The sequence below is a fragment of the Oryctolagus cuniculus genome, chromosome 16 (assembly GCF_051225735.1).
Source record: "Oryctolagus cuniculus isolate XC-2025 breed Fujian yellow rabbit chromosome 16, ASM5122573v1, whole genome shotgun sequence".
Classification (NCBI taxonomy): Eukaryota; Metazoa; Chordata; class Mammalia; order Lagomorpha; family Leporidae; genus Oryctolagus; species Oryctolagus cuniculus.
This window is the reverse complement of record NC_142882.1, coordinates 21542147-21562818: the sequence shown is the minus strand read 5'-3', so window position 1 is coordinate 21562818 and position 20672 is coordinate 21542147. Positions and strand designations below refer to the sequence as shown.

The following is a 20672-nucleotide window of genomic DNA, read 5'->3' as shown; positions in this document are numbered from 1 at the left end:
AAGGGTCAATTGTCTTGGGCCAAAGAAGTGCCAAGGATTGCAAGGATGAAACCTCACAGCTCAAAATTCTTAATCTTGGATATGATTGTGAAAACAAACTTTTTTTCCTATGTTTATTTACTAGAGCTTCCATTTTGTGGTATGAATGTCTCAATACGGTTTCAGCAACTTACTTACTAAGCTTTCTGTTGTCTTCAGTATCCACAGCTTTTCCCTTCGATGTTTTCCTACTTTCAAAAGCGAATCCTAACATGGAATCAGAAATTTTTGGAAATTCCCATTTGTCTCATGGGACAGTAAGGATATCTTAGGAATAATTTTTCCTATAGAGAAATATGTGAGAAGCCATTATTTTCTGAAAACCATAGCATGGGACTCAATGTTTGCAAAGGAGGTGTATGCTGAATCTGTTGGGGGCATTTCTTGGAAACATGGATTATTTTATTTAAAATAATACAAACTCTATGACTTGGATCAGGGAAAACATATGATGTCTGTCTTTTGGGGACATTTTGTTGCAAAAAGACCGGATTTCATTTTTTTTACAGCTGAGTAGTACTCCATAATGTATATATACCATAATTTCTTTATCCAGTCAACAGGTGATGGACATTTGGGTTAACCCCATATATTAGCTATTGTGAATTGAAAGTACATCTTTGTAAAAATTAAGAGTAGGAATAGGAGAGGGAGGAGGAAGAAGGGTTGAAGCATGGATGGGAGGCAGGATAGGATTGGAAGTATCACTATGTTCCTAAATCAGTATATATGAAATACATAAAATTTGTATAACTTAAATAAAATTTAAAAAATAATAATACAAACTCATAAACATACAGTTGGGTTAAATAAGGTATCCAGAAAAGATACACATTGTACGATTCAGTTATTTGAAGCTTAAAAAGACAGAAAAGTAATCCACACCATTAGAATTCAAAACACTGATTTGCATGTGAACAGGAAAAGTAGAGCAATTGTGCACAAAAGAAGATTTTGCATCACTGTATGTGATGCAAAAAAAAGGAAATAAATGGTGCTCTCAGAATATTTTATACAGTACATTTGAAAGTTAACTTTCAACAGTTAGAGTAAGTTCTAATAGGGTAGATGTAGGTCACAGTAATATATTATATTATATTATCAACTTTTTTTGAGCACTGGAAGTGAGGATCTCAAGGTCTCCAAGCATAAGGAAACAATAAGGAAGTGGAAATGCTAACTATCCTGATGTGATCAGTGCAGCTATATGTATGGGTTGAAATACTATGCTATAAACGAAATAGTTATAAGTGAAATTGAGACTATGAGACTTGAACAGCCCTGGTCTTTAATGTTGAGGAACAGTTTTTATTTTCTTAATGGAGAGTGGGACTGGGAATGGGAAAGGGAGGAAGAAGTGGGGTGGAAGTGAGGGTGGGAAGGCAAGTATGATGGGAAGGATTGCTATATTCCTAAAGTTGTACTTACTAAATTTGTACTCATTAAATAAATGGTTTCTTTGGGGAAAAAAGAAATACTATGCTATACCCATACAATATGTGATTGTTACACTAAAATATGTTAGAGGATATTTTGTGTTCTTGCATAATTTCTTGAACTCAATAAATATTCAGCTATAGTTACTAACATGAGAGTGTCAATAAAGAAAATCTACATAAACAAAAGCTTTTCTTTAAAATCTACATAAACAAAAGATTTTCTTTAAAATCTACATAAACAAAAGATTTTCTTTAAAAACTGCTGCAGTAGAGTAATCACTACATAAATCCAAGTCTGGCTCCAAGAATGGGCCGTGAGAGGTTATGCATGGAAATCTGAGGCACAGCTGAGACAAGGGAGGAGACATCACTACCAGTCCTACAGATATCAAAGCAGCAATGCACCCCTCTGGACATGATGGCGACATATCCAACGGGTTAGATGAAAAGGGCAGGGTCATTAAACCATATAACCTACCCAGATGGATACATATGAAACAAAAAAATCAGAATAAAAACATAAAAAATGTTAAGAAGGCTGATGTTAACATAAGGGTGAGGAGAATATCCTAGCAGATAGAAAGGCCACAGATCAGACAATGTGACCCCAAAGGTTAAGCTGTCATTTGGCACACAGCATCCCATATTGGAGCCCTGGTTCAAACCTAGCTACTCCATTACTGACCCAGCTTCCTGCTGATGAACTCAGCAGATGACGACCCAATGACTTGGCTCTCTGCCACCCATGTGGGAAACCCAGATGGACTTCCAGGCTCCTGACTTTAGTGTGGCCTAGCCCCAGAGGTTGCAGACATTTGGCGAGTGAACCAGCAGATGGAAGATTGATTCTCTCTCTCTAATTTTCAAGCAGATAGTAATAAATAAAAACAATAAAACAGCACCATTTAAAAATACATTAAAGACTAAAAGGCCCAGAACCATTAAAAATGAAAACATCTGAAAAAAAGACATGAGGGCAAGTTGCACACATGTGAATTTCTGGAAAAAGAAGTACATATGAAAGCATGTGGGTAATTCAAACAGGGTGTAGACAAAAATGGAACTAAAATATAAGTGTATTACACTGAAAAAAATTGAAATCCATGCATAGGTTTTTTGTAATACACATTTTGATGAGAACCCCTAGGAGTGAAGACCCCTAGAACTCTACTTGAATTTCTTGAAAAAGGCAAAACTGTGGATGCAGAAAACAACAGTGGTTTCCTGGAGTTAATGGGCAAGAGGAGTGGACATAGCAGCCCAGGGTCTGTTAGTGGGTGGAAGTCTTCTTAGGATACCTCAACGGTGTGCATGTATCTCTATGTATTCATCTAAGCCCACAGAATGCACGTGCTCCGATCATAGTGGCCTTTGATCATAGCAATGCATCAAGACAGGCTCAACTGTAGAAACACACCACTCAAGTGGGCATGTGGGAACTGGGAGAAGCTAGCCATGCATGGGAGCAAGCACTGTTTGTCAACATTTCTCCCAGTGCTGCTGTGGACCAAACATTGCTGTAAAAACTAAAGGGTTAGAAACCAAAACAAAGGTTTCTTTGTAAGAGCATTCCACCCATAACCTCACCCCCCTTATCCTGTACTACGGGAAGCTGGTTACCCCTGAAGACTCCCTGAGCCCATCCTCCTTCTATCAAATCAGAGCTTGCATTTGAACAAGATCCGCAAGAGATGCAGACTTTACTGAAGTTGGGTAAGTTGACATAGAGTAAGGTTTGTCCCCTCTCCACTGCTGGCATTTGTGCTGGATAAACCCTTTGGGAGTGGTGAAACCAAGCCCCCTGTTCAAAGCCTTGAGGGCAGATGCTGCACATCATCAGGTCCCAGTCTCCTGGCCTCCTGCCCACATCTTAACATGCCCTTGCCAAGCCATTGGATGGCAAATCAACCACTTGCTAAACTTGACTCACATAACCACACTCAAGAAGTCATGTTTCTCCAATAAATAACAACTTGCCAGTTGGTATTGTCCTGGGAGTTTCTTTTTTCTGGAAATTCCATGTCCAGAGAAGAAAGGAATTAACACTCTGTCATAGTCCCCAAGCTAACTAAAGCCTTCTGGCCACCATGAAAATTCCCTAATGAACACCATCTTGTTGATCAACCAATGGGAAGCCACACGTACCGCTGGCCAATCGGCAATTTGAACACAAACCAAATGGCCTCAACTTCACCCCAACAACTCAGGGAGCCCTGGAACTAAACAATAGCTTAGTAGCTCCTTGCTCTGCCAATGACAATAAATGTTACCTTTCTTCTACCGCCCTAAAGTGGTAGAAGTGATTGACTTTGTGCATATTTGGCAAGCAGATCCCATTTTTTAAAGATCATATTCAATTATTTGAGAGGCAGAGTTACAGAGAGAGGGAGAGACAAAAACGGTCTTCCATCCACTTGTGCACTCCTCAAGTGGCCACAACAATCAGAGCTGGGCTGATCTGAAGCCAGAAGCCTGGAACTTCTTCTTGGTCTTCCACATGGGTGCGGGGGCCAAAGCACTTGGATCATCTTCTATTGCTTTTCTCAGGCATATTAACAGGGTACTGGATGGGAAGTGACACAGCTGGGACTTGAACAGGAACCCATATGGGATGCTGGCATGACAGGGGGAGACTTAACCTTCTATACCACAATGCCAGTCTCCCACAGGCCAGTTTTGGGGGTTCTTTTTTTATTATTTTTTATTTTTTAATTTTTTTGACAGGCAGAGTGGACAGTGAGAGAGAGAGACATAGAGAAAGGTCTTCCTTTTGCCATTGGTTCACCCTCCAATGGCCGCCGCGGCCGGCATGCTGCAGCCGGCGCACCGCGCTGATCCGATGGCAGGAGCCAGGTACTTATCCTGGTCTCCCATGGGGTGCAGGGCCCAAGTACTTGGGCCATCTTCCACTGCACTCCCTGGCCACAGCAGAGAGCTGGCCTGGAAGAGGGGCAACCGGGACAGAATCCGGTGCCCCAACCAGGACTAGAACCCGGTGTGCCGGGGCCGCAAGGCGGAGGATTAGCCTAGTGAGCCGCAGCGCTGGCTCAGTTTTGGGGGTTCTACAGAAACTCCTCAAACAAGGGTTGTTCCCCCAAGTCCTGGCACCCACTAGGTGCTAGGAGGACCTCTGTAGATATGATGGCCAAATTCCTCTGGATATTTGCCAATGTACTGGCACAGAAAACTCACTCCTGGTCAAAACAGCACAGGCCTGTGACCTCAGAGCAGGAGATATCTTGATGGAGCCCAATAGGAACCCACCCACTGCTTGGTCTGCAACTCAGGGCAGGTCTCTTAGCACTTCAGAACTGCTTCACTGCAAATACATCATCAGAGTCCACATAGCGCTGAACACACAGAGTGGACCTTTATAGAAATTACATGAGAGAATCCTTATAATTGCTCCACTGAGGATAAACATTTTGTGACAGCTAAATACATCTCCACTCATTGCCAAGCATTGTGTGTATGAAGAGAAAGACCTGGATGTCAGATGCTAATTCATGTTACAAGCATTAAGCTGTTCATTTTAAAAAGATTTTATTTACTGACTTATTTGAAAGGTAGAGTTATGAGAGCTAGAGGGGAAGGAGAGAGAGAGAGCAAGAGAGAGAGAGAGCGAGCGAGCTTTTCCATCCACTGGTTCACTCCCCAAATGACCACAACAGCCAGAGCTGTGCCAATCCAAAGCCAGGGGTCAGGAGCTTCTTCAAGGTTTCTCATGTGGGTGCAGGAGCCCAAGCGCTTTGGCCATCTTTCACTGCTTTCTCGGGCCATATCCGAGAGCTGAATGGGAAGAGGAGCAACTGGGATTCGAATCAGCACACATATGGGATGCCGGCACTGCAGACGGTGGCTTTATCCTATAGGTCACAGTGCCAGCCCCTCATTATTTTGCTGTTGTTGTTTTTGATAAAAGCACCACGAAGCCACAGACTGTGGCATCTGTGGCTTCCTGTCAGGGAATATTGCACTTGTGGCTTCCTATCAGGGGAATTGGCTCTCCTTCTTGTTTTTAGGAGACAAGCTAGCAAGGGTGAGTCTCCATTAGCAAACAGTGCTGTGATGTCCCTGGGGGCATGGGTATGATCATTTATCTTAGTCTTTGGGGAAAACCTTAACTCAGGGTTGAGAAAAGACCTCTGGAAACAAAGAGACTTCATTGAGAAGTAGCAATAAAGATTGGATTCACCTGCTTTTAAACCTCAGCTCCTGGGAGCAGGAAAAATTAATCTGTACACAAGGCAAAGTTCCACAGGGACCTGATGAGCTTGGGGGTTGAGGAAACAAGAGGGAAGGAGCTGTACAGCAGGGAGAAGACCCAGGGAGCTGTACACATCTCCTCTGCTCCAGCCCTTCAGAAGATGCTACCACAAGCTTGAGAAGATGTGTTTGATAAAATGTTGGAGGCCCAACTGAGGCGTGTGGAGTGAGGCTTCACCCCTTCCTGCTGTCTTGTCTGGGGCCACAGCCTCACCTTCTCCAGCAGCAACCATCCAAAAAGACATTCCTGTCGCAGAGAGAGAGAGAGGTCTTGTCCAGGTGAGCCCAAGAACTCAGCAGGTCCTGCAGGGGAGGTTCAGGGACAAGGAAAGCTGACAAAGCTCACCCAGGGCTCACTCAAGAGCCAGCCCAACCCAACCTGGAGCTGAGCAATCACTGGGTTTTGTATTTGCCTGCTGGACTGATTCATGCACCGTTGTGGTTATTGATGGTTCTGAGAAGAGGGGCATCCATGGAATTCAGTAAGGCAGGGAGAGATGGTTGACACCAAGTGGTGACAAACCTAACAATGACAGGTAGCATGGGATCAGGTAATCTCTGTAGGGCTACAATACATTGTGTGATGTGTGTGTGCATGTGTGTGTGTGTGTGTGTGTGTACAGCCAAGTGAGGCTACTTGTCTCTTTTTTTTAAGATGGGGTGTATTTGCATATACTTCCACACCAGAAAGAAAAAATCAGACTAACGGGTTTTTTGCTAACCCTGCCTTCCAACAGCAGTGTGTGAGGTGCATATTCTGTAGCCATCTTCTCTCAATGATAGGTATCCAGAGGAAACATACGATTTGATAAGTAAAACCAGGTATACACGAGTGTACATGCAATTGTTTCCTTACTGGTGCATCTGGATGCATTTGTGGTTGGTATGGTCACTTGCTTTCTCCCCTGTTCTTTATTCCTGGGTTGCATTCGTTCAACTGTGACACCTGGAGTGTTTATCACCTTTGTTGTATCTTGGTCAGTTCTTTTCTCTATGTCTAGTTACATTTTGGGGTGGTATGAAAATCTGTAAATTTTGTGTGGACAAGTCTGAGTTCAACTGTGGTGCCCTCATTGCTTTTAACATATTCAAAATTCTCCTGCAGCATTCCAGCTGATAAGTTGCCTTTTCTACCTATTTCCACGTGGCTTTCATATCTCTGTTATTCTTTCTTGTGCTTTTGATTGATCATCCTATTTTGCAAGCCTGATTGCCTCTGACTACCAGGTGGAGGGCATTTTTCAAAGTCCTTTGACGAAGGTTGCCTTCATATTGGACCTGCAGATTCTTATAGAAGAGGAAATAAGAAACTTAGATATCTGTAACTCAGTTATATATTATATTATATATAACTCAATTATATAGGATCTTCTTTTGTAGCTAGTTGCCTGATTAATATATATTATATTCTTTTATTATTATTATTATATATTATACAGTCTTTTATATCTAGTTTTCTGAAATTTTGATGATTAATCCTAACAAATCACTAGATTATAACCATATTAGTTCACTAATAATGACCCTTTTGATTTTGGTACACTGTTATATTTTTAAAGATTTACTTATTTATTTGAAAGTTGGAGTTAGAGAGGAGAGGCAGAGAGAGAGAGAGAGAGAGAGAGGTCTTCCATCTGATGGTTCACTCCCCAATTGGCCACAACCAGCAGAGCTCGGCTGATCTGAAGCCAGGAGCCAGGAGCTTCTTCTGGGTCTCCCATGTGGGCCTCCTCCTACTGCTTCCCCATGCCATAGCAGAGAGCTGGATCGGAAGTGGGGCAGCTGGGTCTCGAACCAGCGCCCATGTGGGATGCCGGTGCTGCAGGCCAGGGTGTTAACCGTTGCACCACAGCGCCCATCCCTTCACTGTTATTTTGAATACTCACCCTTTCTCCTGGATTGATGCCCCTGCCACTCCATTTGACTCACGTGTCCTCATTGGCTGTATGATTTTTCATCTCTAATGCACATGGATTCTTCTCGCTTTGCGACAATGCCCAGGTCTCACAGCAAGTGCTGTGATTCGGGTCTTGAGTTCTAACACTGAGGACCACAGATGATGAAGTAAGTAAGCGCCTCAGGGATTTATTCCGTGAGGTCTTTTTTCACTGTAAACATGTAGAATTGCCATGGCGACTGCAGGATTTTGTGCAGGGATATCAGGGAAGGCTCTCCAATGCTGGAAAGTGGCCAGAACCAGCCTGGTCCTGTGTACCCATGGGATCCGTCACAACCGAGATTAAAATTCAAAAGCAAAGAATAACAAACAAAAGATGCCACAGAAGAAAAGTAATAAAAGGGCACTGCCTCATCCGTAATCAGACCGTATAAAGCCAAGAGGTCAAATAAATAGGAAACACACACACACACACACACACACACACAAGTAATTCTTCTGTTTTGTCTGAAAATGCCTACATTTGGTGTTTCTTGGTCCATTTTCTTTTAAAACTGTTGCTGTTCCCTTTGCTTTTTTCTTTTTTGGTATTGGAGTGTTTTCAACCTGTGAATGTCTTGACACCAAAAAGATGTTAGTGCTTTTTCCTTTGGGATAAATTAATTTGTGTCTATTGTTAGTTTTGCTAGGTGTCAGGGAGACATAATGGAGTTCTAACCCAGCTGTGGCCCAGAAGGCTTTTTCTCCTGTTCCCTCAAGATTCACCCGAGTTTCTTAGATATTTTTTTTCTCCTTTGAGACTCTTTTATCTACCTTTGGTGCTTACTGCACAGGTGATCAGCATTGTCACCTGTTTCCTAAATGTTTCTTAAGGGGCAGCACCAGGCCATGTGGAATTCTTTATTTAGTGGGGGGTTAAGCTTGTGATTATGAAGTAAATTGAAATTATGCCATTATAAAAATTAAAAGAAAAATAAGAAAGGAAGGAGGAGCAAGGATGGGAGTGAGGGAGCGAGGGAGGGTAGAAAGTATCATTGTGCTCTTAAAGCTGTATATGTGGAATACGTAAAACTTCTTCCCATTATAGCAACAAAAACATTTTAAAAATAAAAAATGTAAGGTGATGCCAACAGGGTCCCAAGGATCCACTCCTCTCTGACAGTGTGCTTGCTGTGAGAAGAGCATGGTGTTAGCACAAGCCAGGGTCCTCACTATGCTGCTCTGTGTGTGTGTCCAAGAGGCAGGAGCAGGTGTACAAATAGGGCACCTGGGCTCAGTATATTCCAAAGGTGGCTCCTAATGCAGAGGCCAGAACTCAAGGTCACGGGTGAATATGAGGAGGGGTCCAATCTCTTCTCAAGAGTTGTTGCTGCAGCCAATGAAACTCAGTGCAAGGTGCAGACACAACAGCAGCCCTGAGGGTGCCTGTGTGCTGAAGCTTGAGCATCAGTGGAGACACCTTCATTTTTAAAAAATATTTATTTATTTGGTAGGCAGGGTTACAGATAGAGAGAGAGAGAGAGAGAGAGCGCTTGCATCTACTGGTTCACACCCCAAATAGACACAAAGGCCGGAGCAGGGCCAATCTGAATCCAGGAGCCAGGAGCTTCTACTGGATCTCCCACATGGGTGCAGGGGCCCAAAGACTTGGGCCATCTTCTACTGCTTTCTCAGATGCATTAGCAGGGACCGGGATTGGAAGAGGAACAGCCAGGGCATGAACTGACACCCATATGGGATATCAGGGCCACAGGCGGATGCTTAGCCCACAGCGCCACAGCACTGCCCCCAAGTGCTGCAGTTTTCTATAGATGTTCAAAGAAGGCCTGTGGAAGAGGTGGCATTTGAATGGAGGCCTCAAGAAATACAAGATTGAGGGCCAGCACTGTGACATGGTGTGCTAAGCCTCTGCCTGTGGCTCCGATATCCCATATGGGTGCCATTTCAAGTCCCAGGTGCTCAAATTCTGATCCAGATTCCTGCTAATGGCCTGAGAAAGCAGTAGAAGATGGCCCAAGTCCTTAGGCCCCTGCACCCATGTGGGAGTAGCAGAAGAAGTTCCTGACTCCTGGCTTCAGATTGACCCAGCTCCAGCAGTTGAGGCCATTTGGGGAGTGAAGCAGTGAATGGAAGACCTCTCTCTGTCTCTCCCTCTCACTGACTGTAACTCTACCTTCCAAGTAAATAAAAAAAGATCTTTATTAAAAAAAGAGCTACAGTCTTTGTGCACTGTCTCATTTTTATCACATTTCTATTTTCTGCTTATCACTTTCCCCAACTGACATAGCACTAAGACAATTCCAAGAATCCATGGGAAGAGGAACCAAAAGATAAATTCATCCTGGAAAAAAATACATTTTGAAATTCACATATCAGAAAGTTCATGAAATGTATTTTATTTAAAAAATAATGTGCATGAATCTCAATTTCCTTTGTCCCGGACTTAAAGTTATATTTTGATTGATATTCCAGGAATCTTTTGAAGGTTGCTTGTTGTGCTCTCTGCTTCATTTTATGATAGAGACATGAATTTTTCTGCATGATTTGCCTGTTGTCTAGACGGTAGAGTAAGGTCTGCATCTGATTCATCATCCACAACACCTGAAATGATTTCTCATGAAAATTACAAACACCTGACATCTTGGATAAAATGTGAGAGCAGGACAGGAATGTCTAATCAGAGATGATGCAGGGTGCCCTATTGGAGTCTGATGCAAAACAGGAAACTTGAGTTTTTGACTGTAGAATATAAACAGCAGAATTTACAACAGGTGACAAATGCATGCTCATGCCATGCTTTTCTTTCCTGGTGTTTTGCAGTCACATCAAATGCATGGAACCAGGCAATGAAACTCAACTTTCAGAATTCCTTCTCCTGGGATTCTCAGAGGACCCAGCACTGCAGCCCCTCATATTTGAGCTCTTCCTCTCCACATACCTGGTCACTGTGGCTGGGAACCTGCTCATCGTCCTGGCCATCCTCTCAGACCCCCACCTCCACACGCCCATGTACTTCTTCCTCTCCAACCTGTCCTTGGTGGACGTCTGCTTCACCTCCACCACCGTCCCCAAGATGCTGGTGAACATCCAGATGCAGAGCCAAGCCATCAGCTACACAGGCTGCATCACCCAGATGTTCTTTTTATTGCTTTTTGCAGGGTTAGATGATGTTCTCCTGACAGTGATGGCTTATGACAGGTTTGTGGCCATCTGTCACCCCCTGCACTACACAGTCATCATGAGCCCCCAGCTCTGTGTGCAGCTGGTTCTGCTGTCCTGGGTCATCAGCGCTCTGAATTCATTTTTGCACAGCCTAATGGTGCTGCGGCTGTCATTCTGCGCACACCTGGAAATCCCCCACTTCTTCTGTGAGCTGGATCAGGTCGTCCACACTGCCTGCTCTGACACCTTTCTCAATGACATCCTCATCTATTTTGCATCCGTGCTGCTGGGTGCAGGTCCTTTAGTTGGGATCCTGTACTCCTACTCTAAGATCATCTCCTCCATCCGTGCCATCTCGTCAGCTCAGGGGAAGTATAAATCATTCTCCACCTGTGTCTCTCACCTCACTGTCGTCTCCTTATTCTATGGCACACTCCTGGGTGTGTACCTCAGTTCTGCTGTTACCCAAAATCCACATTCAACCGCAACAGCCTCACTGATGTACACTGTGATCACCCCCATGCTGAACCCCTTCATCTACAGTCTGAGGAATAAAGATATTAAGAGGGCTTTGAAGAGGTTCTTCAGGAGGAAATCCGGAGATGTGTCAGTCGACCCATGTCCATAGATATGCTCGAGATTGCAGGGGTCAAATCAAGGTAGCCAGAAATTGTTCCTCACTAATCAGATTAGACAGAAATGTAACTCAATGCTTCTGTTTATTTCCTGCAATGTCCATTACTTTGACAACAATGTCTCAAATTTAATTCATTTTATTACTTTTCTACTCTTTTTTTTTGATTTTTTATTTAGTAAATATAAATTTCCAAAGTACAGTTTATGGATTACATTGGCTTCCTCCCCCCATAATTTCCCTCCCACTCGCACCCCTCCCATCTCCCACTCCCTCTCCTATTCCATTCACATCAAGACTCATTTTCAATTATCTTTATATACAGAAGATCGATTCAGTATATATTAAGTAAAGATTTCATCAGTTTGCACCCACACAGAAACACAAAGTGTAAAAATACTTTTTCAGTACTAGTTATAGCATTACTTCATTGGACAACACATTAAGGACAGATCCCACATGAGAAGTAAGTACACAGTGACTCCTGTTGTTGGCTTAACAATTTGACACTCTTGTTTATGGCGTCAGTAATCACCCTAGGCTCTAATCATGAGTTGCCAAGGCTATGGAAGCCTGTTGAGTTCGCCGACTTCGATCTTATTCCGACAGGGTCATAGTCAAAGTGGAAGTTCTCTCCTCCCTTCAGAGAAAGGTACCTCCTTCTTTGATGGCCCTGTTCTTTCCACTGGGATCTCACTTGCAGAGATCTTTCATTTAGGTCTTCTTTTTTTTTCCCAGAGTGTCTTGTCTTTCCATGCCTAAAATACTCTCATGGGCTCTTCAGCCATATCCGAATGCCTTAAGGGCTGATTCTGAGGCCAGAGTGCTATTTAGGACATCTGCCATTCTGAGTCTGCTGTGTATCCCGCTTCCCATGTTGGATCGTTCTCTCCCTTTTTGATTCTATCAGTTAGTATTAGCAAACACTAGTCTTGTTTGTGTGATCCCTTTGACTCTTAGACCTATCAGTGTGATCAATTGTGAACTGAAGTTGATGACTGGGACTAGTGAGATGGCATTGGTACATGCCACCTTGATGGGATTGTATTGGAATCCCCTGGCATCTTTCTAACTCCACCATTTGGGGCAAGTCCGATTGAGCATGTCCCAAATTGTACATCTCCTCCCTCTCTTATTCCCACTCTTATATTTAACAGGGATCACTTTTCAGTTAAAATTTAAACACCTCAGAATTATTGTGTGTTAATTACAGAGTTTAACCAATAGTACTAAAACAAAAAAATACTAAAATGGGTAAAGTACATTGTACATCAACAGTCAGGACAAGAGCTATTCAAGTCACTGTTTCTCATAGTGTCCATTTCACTTCAACAGGTTTCCCCTTTGGTGTTCAGTTAGTTGTCACCGATCAGGGAGAACATATGATATTTGTCCCTTTGGGACTGGCTTAATTCACTCAGCATAATGTTTTCCAGATTCTTCCATCTTGTTACAAATGACCAGGTTTGTGCTTTTCTACTCTTTATGATAGGGGGCAATGTTTCCCCTTTTGACCATGTACCTCCTTTAAATTCAGGGATCACTTTTTAAAAAATATTTATTTTATTTATTTGAAAGAGTTACAGATAGAGGCAGAGGCAGAGAGGGAGAGAGAGATAGAGAGAGAATAGAAGAGAGAGAGAGAGAGAGAGATGTCTTCTATCTGCTGGTTCACTCCCCAAATGGCTACAATGGTTGCAGCTGAGCTGATCAAAAGCCAGGAGCCAGGAGCTTATGCTAGGTCTCCCATGTGGGTTCAGGAGTCCAAGCACTTGGGCCATATTCCACTACTTTCCTAGGCCATAGCAGAGAGCTGGATTGGAAGTGGAGAATCTGGGACTTGAACCAGTGCCCATATGGGATGCATATGGGGCTTTCACCAGCAACACCATAGCACCAGCCCTAAGAGATCACTTCTATATTTGTGATCCTGTGATGACTTCCAAGGGAGCTTGAACTCCAGCTCAGTGGTGTGATTCAAGATAAAAGAATTTTCCTGCACAAAAATTCATCTGTTGTGTATCTGGAAGGAAACTGACAAACCCCGCAGAGGAATTCAAATGCTGTCATGACACAGAGCATAAACTAGAAGCAGCAAATCAGTACAAGTCCCTGCAGCTTGTTTCCCTTCTATTATTGCATCAGTTGACTGTCCCTGTGCTTGAATCCATCCTAAAGTCCAATGATCTGGTGCAATGCTGCCATCCCCCAACAGAAGTGCAGGAGCTCTGCTGGTCTCTTCACAGTCTACATTCAGCCGTGATCTCTACACTACATTTCTTTTTAAAAATTTTTTAAAATTTATGTTTTTAAATTTATTTTTAAGGAATACAAATTTCATAAGTATAACTTTAAGAATATAGTTATTCTTCCTAAAATCCTGCCCTCCCACCCCTCCCCCTTGTCCCTCTCCCTGCACAAGTCCCATCCTCCATTAAGATTCATTTTCACCTTCATTCACAAATGAGAGCTTTGCAGGATATAATATTCTGGGCTGGCAGTTTTTCTCTCTTAGTACCTGGGCTATATCTCGACATTCCCTCCTAGCCTGTAGGGTTTCTGATGAGAAGTCTGCTGTGAGTCTAATTGGAGATCCTCTGAGAATAATGTGATGCTTCTCTCTTGCACATTTTAGAATCTTTTCTTTATGTTTCACTGTGGTGAGTTTGATTACAATGTGTCGTGGTGAGGATCTCTTTTCGTCATGTCTATTAGGGGTTCTATGAGCTTCCTGTACTTGGATGTCTGTGTCCTTCTCCAAACCTGAGAAGTTTTCTGCTAGTGTCTCACTAAAAAGGCCTTCCAATCCTTTCTCCCTCTCCATGCCTTCAGGAACTCCTAGAACCCAAATGTTGGTTTTTTTTTTTTAAATAGTATCCTGTAGATTCCCAACAATATGTTTTAGATTTCTAATTTCCTCTTGTTTTCTTTGGTTTGACTGTATACTTTCCTGTGCTCTGTCTTCTTTTTTTTAACTTTTATTTAATGAATATAAATTTCCAAAGTACAGAATATGGATTACAATGGCTTCCCCCTGATAACATCCCTCCAACCCGCAACCCTCCCCTTATCCACTCCCTCTCCCCTTCCATTCACATCAAGATTCATTTTCTATTCTCTTTATATACAGAAGATCAGTTTAGCATACATTAAGTAAAGATTTCAACAGTTTGCTCCCTGTCTTCTAAGTCCAATATTCTCTCTTCTGCTTCACTGATTCTGTTTTAAGGCTCTCAAAAAAACCTAACTGAAAGATCTATGTGAGTGAGATCACAGCAGAAAGAACGGGCCATCAAAGAAGGAGGTACCTTTCTCTGAAGGGAGGAGAGAACCTCCACTTTGACTATGACCTTGTCTAAATAAGATCAGAGTCGGCAAACTCAAAAGGCTTCCATAGCCTTGGCAACTCATGGCAAGAGCCTAGGGTGATTACTGATGCCATAAACAAGAGTGTCAATTGTTAAGTCAACAAAAGGAGTCACCATGCACTTACTCCCCATGTAGAATCTCTATCCTTAATGTGTTGTCCAATGTAAATTAATGCTATAACTAGTACTCAAACAGTACTTTATACTTTGTGTTTCTTATGTGGATGCAGACTGTTGAAATCTTTACTTAATATATACTAAATTGATCTTCTGTATATAAAGATAATTGAAAATGAATCTTGATGTGAATGGAATGGGAGAGGGAGCAGGAGTTGGGAGGGTTGTGGGTGGGAGGGAAGTTATGGGGGGGCAAAAGCCACTGTAATCCAAATTTGTACTTTGGACATTTATATTTATTAAATAAAAGTTAAAAAATATTCATTTTCAATTAACTTTGTACACAAAAGACCAATTCCTTTTTTTAAAGATCTATTCATTCATTTGAAAGTCAGAGTTACACAAAGAGGGGAGAGGAGACGGAAGGAGGGAGGGAGGGAGGGAGAGAGAGAGGTCTTCCATTCACTGGTTCACTTTCCAATTGGCCAAAAGGGGCAGAGCTGTGGCAATCTGAAGCCAGGAGACAGGAGCTTCTTCCCAGTCTCTCACATGGGTGCAGGGGCCCAACGACTTGGGCCATCTTCTACTTCCTTCCCATGCCATAGCAGAGATCTGGATCAGAAGTGGACAGCCAGGTCTGGAACCCACACCCTTATGGGATGCCGACGCTTCAGGCCAGGGCATTAACCCACTGCACCACAGTGCCGGCCCCCAAAAAACTAATTCTATACTAAGTAAAGACTTCAACAATTTGCACACACATACACACACAAAAACTGTTTGAGAACTGGTTTTACAGTTAATTCTCATAGTACAACTCATTAAGGACAGAGGTCCTACATGGGGAGTAAGTGCACAGTGATTCCTGTTGTTGATTTAACAATTAACACTTTTATTTAAGAAGTCAGTGATCACCCAAGGCTCTTGTCAAGAGCTGCCAAGGCTATGGAAGCCTTTTGAGTCCACAAATTCTTTCAGTATTTAGACAGGGCCACAAGCAAAGTGGAAGTTCTCTCCTCCCTTCAGAAAAACTAGATCCTTCTTTGATGGCCCCTTCTTTCTGCTAGACTCTCATCACAGAGATCCTTCATCTACATTGTATTTCTAAGCCTCCTCTGGGATATTGTTGAAAATCCTCGTGCTCTTCATGTCTGAACCCACTTATGATAAGTTTCTTTTATTTCTACATGTAGGTTAGTCTTTGAGTTTATGGAGGAGGGGAGGTAATGAATTGATCAGTGTGTACTACCTCATGTTAATTTCACTGCTCCTATCTCCATGTATCACATTCTGTCTTCTTCCCAATTTGAAAACATAAGTTGCACCCTTATTGTGTGTGACCAATCTTCTGTGTGCTGTATCCTACTCTGGCTTGTGTGGTGTTAGGTTTGTTTCCATTTGACCCATTTATTGAACAATAATTGCAGAGAATAATCTACAGCATCTTAGACTGTATAACTGGCTGAATTCAAGATCAAAGCAAAAATTCAGACCACGAGGGTTGGCAGTGTTGTGGAGCCAGTTAATCTTCTGCTTGCAATGCCTGCATCCCATATCAGAGTTCTGGCTCTTGTCCCAGATGCTCTGCTTCCCATCCAGTTTCCTGCCAATGCACCTTGGAAGCAGCAGACTATGGCCCAAGTTCTTGGGCTGCTGACACACCAGACCCACGTGGGAGATCAGAGTAGAATTCCTGGCTCCTAGGCTTCAGCTTGGCCCAGACCTGGCCATTGCAGCCATTTGGGGAATGAGGCAGTCTCTCTCTCTCTCTCTCTCTCTCTCTCTCTCTCTCTCTATATATATATATATATATATGTGTGTGTGTGTGTGTGTGTGTGTGTATGTCTCCTCTCTGACATTCTGCCTTTCAAAAATTAAATCTTTAAAAGTTCAACTACATGTTTCCATTTGTATGTAATTCCAAACATTTCTCAGTGAGTTGAACTTTTTGATTGTGTAATTATTAAAAATTTAATCTCCCTGAATCTCAGATTCCTCTTTGCTGATTATGATGTGAGATTATAAGCCTACCTTTAGACAGATGTTATTAACAATAAATTGTCAAAAAAAATAAAGTTGATGAAAAGGTGAAACAACACTTATTTGGTAAAACAAGAATTGTGAATTGGGCACGCTGAAATCAAAGCAACCCTCACCAGTGTCCAATAAGGCAAATGCAGAAGTTGTTTATGGGATTTCACAGTAGTTGCTTTAGGAGGTGGCTTAGTAACTGGGCAGAATTCTGAATTGCAAGCACATTCAGATTGGTTAGTCAATTAGGGTGGTTCCCTCTGAGAGATGTTGAAAACTGGTAGATAATGTCTACATGGTTTATTCAAATCTATTGGAATATCATTTAAGGGAGAAAGGGAGAAGGAGAGGAGGGAGAGGGAGAGGGAGAGGGAGAGGGGGAGGGAGAGAGAGAGAGTCCTCCATCTGACCACAATGGCCAGAGCTGCACTGATCCAAAGCCAGGGTCCAGGAGCTTCTTCCAGGTCTCCTACACAGGTGTAGGAGCCCAAGCACTTGGGCCATCTTCCACTGCTTTCCCAGGCCATAGTAGAGAGCTGGATTGGAAGTAGAGCAGCCAGGACTCAAACCAGCTCCCATATGGGATGCTGGCACAGCAGGCAGAGGCTTAGCCTACTGTGCCACAGCACTGGCCTTATCTCTGGCTATTTTTAATTCCAAAAGAAATAATCTAAACACGAATCCAAGAAGATACATTTTGGTAGCCCAGGGATCAGTAAGGCATACTCAGTGTGGTCATTTCTAGCAACACGGAAGAAAATCCTCCTTCAATGCCCCTTCTAATAGGCAAAAGTTACCAGGCTGGAGGTTCTGATGTGGTGTCCTTGCCTGGCTGGGCTCACACTGTGGAAAAACTGTTCTACCAGCATCTAATTTTTGCCTGTCTCCTTAACTATTTCTTTATGATATAGGAGAATGTCTCATTTAACCCACTGAAAGACCTCATGAGAGTTTGTTGATGCTGTGAAATGTGGTAATTCAATGACTGAAGTCATGATTGAGAGTACTATGCCAAGACATATCAGATGTCTAAGAATCTGCAGTATTTCTGGAATTCCTATTAACAACATCCTTACAAATGTATCTCCAAGGAGGTTAAGCACCTGTTCTTACTGAACAACGCTTTCCATGAAGTTTAATGGGTCAGCATAAGTTGCATGAGGGGCCAGTGTTGAGACACAGCAGATTAAGCTACTGCTTGTAACACCAGCATCCCACACTGGAGTGCCAGTTTGAGTCTTGCTACTCCACTTCTAATCCAATTTCCTGCTAACTGGCCATGGGAAGGAGCAGATGATGGCCCAAGTACTTGGACTCCTGCCACTCATGTGGGAGACCCAGATGGAGTTCTGGGCTCCTGGATTCAGCCTGGCCTGGATCCAGCCTTTGAGGTCATTTGAGGATTGAACCAGGTGAGGGATGATATTTCTCTCCCTCTATCTCTGCCACCAGGCCATAGGAGGGGTGGAGCAGAGACTGAAAGCCTTGGTCACTGGGGACAGATTTGCAGTTAGGCAGGCAGGGTGATGCTCTATTTCAAGACCTGTAGGATGTCTAGGGTTACCATAATGACAACGAATTTTGAACTTCAATGTTGCTAGAAAAGGGTATTTTGAATATTCTCATCATAAAAACAATGTTATCCTGTATCAAGACATCGCATTCTACCCATAAAAGTGTACATCATCTATGAGCATTTGCTGTGCACAGTGAAATTGGCATCTTTCATTTGATTGTTTTAGCTCTTGCATACATTCCTGCAGATCTCTGGGATTTTACTTTTCATCTGCTGAACTCTTCATTTAGGGGAGCATTAAGCCTTCGACTATAAGGGAAAGTGAAAAGGTGTTATCTCAAGAAAGTAAAAAATAGAAAAATACAACTTTGAAAAGTTGGTCCAATCAATATGGAATAATGCAGGGAAAACAACCCCAACATTTTCTGTAACAATGTCCTGACGTGTTGCTCTCTGTGGGTTTCCCGTGTGAGTGTTTAGTTGATTCTTGCTGTTTCCCCACACAGAGGAGTCTCAGCACCTGAAGGACGTCTTCCTTCTTTCCTTAGAGGGTGTTTGTGTCCTCTGCTGGCTGCTGCTGGTCTCTGAGGCCATCCTGGGAGTTGGAAGGGTGCCAGGGCCAGGAGCTTGTTCTTCCTCAGAGTCTCTCAGGAGCTACCTGAGCTTGTTAGTGCTTTCCCCACTGGGGGCCACTGAATCCCTCACTTTTGGCTCAGGGAGCATTTATTTTTAATTTATGCAAACACACGCAGATTATGGCCCAAGGGCACACAGGTTGGGGAGAATCACAGGCTGGAATTTAGGATACTGTTTGTACACCCTCTTGGAGAAAGAACATTTGACAGTGTGGTGTGCCTGGTACATGTTGTTTTCTGACATTGTGACTGGGGTGAGAAGAACACTGGATCAGCCCCAAGAGGCCACGGCATGTGGTGTGTGTGTGTGTGTGTGTGCCTGTGTGTGCTTGTTCACGTGTGTATGTGTGTGCACTTATGTGGATCGCATGTGTGGGTGGGTATGTATGTGTGTACATGTGTGTATATGTGTATACGCGTGTGTGTATGTGTATTCAGCAGTGAGATCAGATTTCAGAGAAACTGGACCTGAGCTCAATGGGAGGGCACCTCAAGATGTCCATGGAAAAATTGAATTAAAAGATGCCTGCATTTTGGTGCAGAAAGCCTTGGCATCCAGGCCTAGTTTTCAAACTGTGCATTTTTAAAAAAAGGTTTTTCCTTATATTCACCTCCTTTCCTGTTTTTTTGAAGGACAGAGGGACAGAGACAAAGAGAGAATCTTCCATCCACTGGTCACTTCCCCAGTGCCTGTGTCAGCAGGTTCTGAGCCAGGCAGCAGACTGGAGCTCCATCTGTGTCCCCCATGTGTGGCAGCAACACAAGCACTTGGTCCCTCATCTGCTGCCTCCCAGGGTGTACAACTGCAGGGAGCTGGATTGGCCTCAGAGCCTGGATGCACACCCAGGGACTCTCCTGTAGGATTGGGTTCTCAACCAGCATCTGAATGGCTGAACCACATGCCCAGCCCCAGGCTACGCATTCCTCATAGAGCTTTTGGAAGGACTCTCAATGCACAGATTTCAACTGTGTTTGCCTCAAAGTAGATTTAATTCCTAATTCCATTTCCTCCAAAGTTCCTAAGTGGGTTTGCGTGTATTGAGGGAAGAGATTGTTGTGTCCAGATTGTCGGATCCCCAAACACTGCCAGAGACTTGAACACACTGAAATGCAAGAGCAAGGTTTATTTCGGAAGTACAAGCTGCAGCAGGGACCCCGTCTACTCAGCTGCACAGCTGAGGGCAGAGGAAGGCCCTGAGCCATGCCTGGGAGCCTCTTTTAAAGCCAGGTTACATCATCAAGGGGTGTGGGGTAACAGTGGATTGGCTGTGGTCACCTCTGGTACTTCCTGATCGAACACAGCTGTTCCTGATTGGGTCAGACCCAGGGGATTTCCTTATATGGTGAACACTAGCAAGCTGTTCTGCTGTAACTTTCGGTCTCCCCAGAGTGACACTGCTTTTACAGAAGTCGGGCCTGCCTCTCTCAATGGAGGCACTTTTTCGAAACAGTTACTCCAGCCCTTCATTCCCCCCTTGTCTTTGTGCATATTTAAAGACCCAATCATGGGTTGTGGACTGACACTTCATAAGTTTCAGTAGTATTTAAAGGCTTATATTGGGACCGTT

At 43.3% G+C, this 20672-nt stretch overlaps 1 protein-coding gene across 1 annotated transcript; it reads left to right on the top strand.

Moving 5' to 3' along the window:
• The first annotated feature begins 10474 nt into the window (after positions 1 to 10474).
• Positions 10475 to 11431, top strand: LOC100345895 (olfactory receptor 7A10-like). The gene has a single exon (XM_008249337.4). The coding sequence runs from the start codon at positions 10475 to 10477 to the stop codon at positions 11429 to 11431; it is 957 nt and encodes a 318-aa protein (XP_008247559.4).
• The last annotated feature ends 9241 nt before the right edge of the window (positions 11432 to 20672 follow it).

Coding starts and splice junctions, on each gene's coding strand:
- LOC100345895 (XM_008249337.4), top strand. CDS start 10,475: ATGGAACCAGGCAATGAAACTCAACTTTCAGAATTCCTTCTCCTGGGA.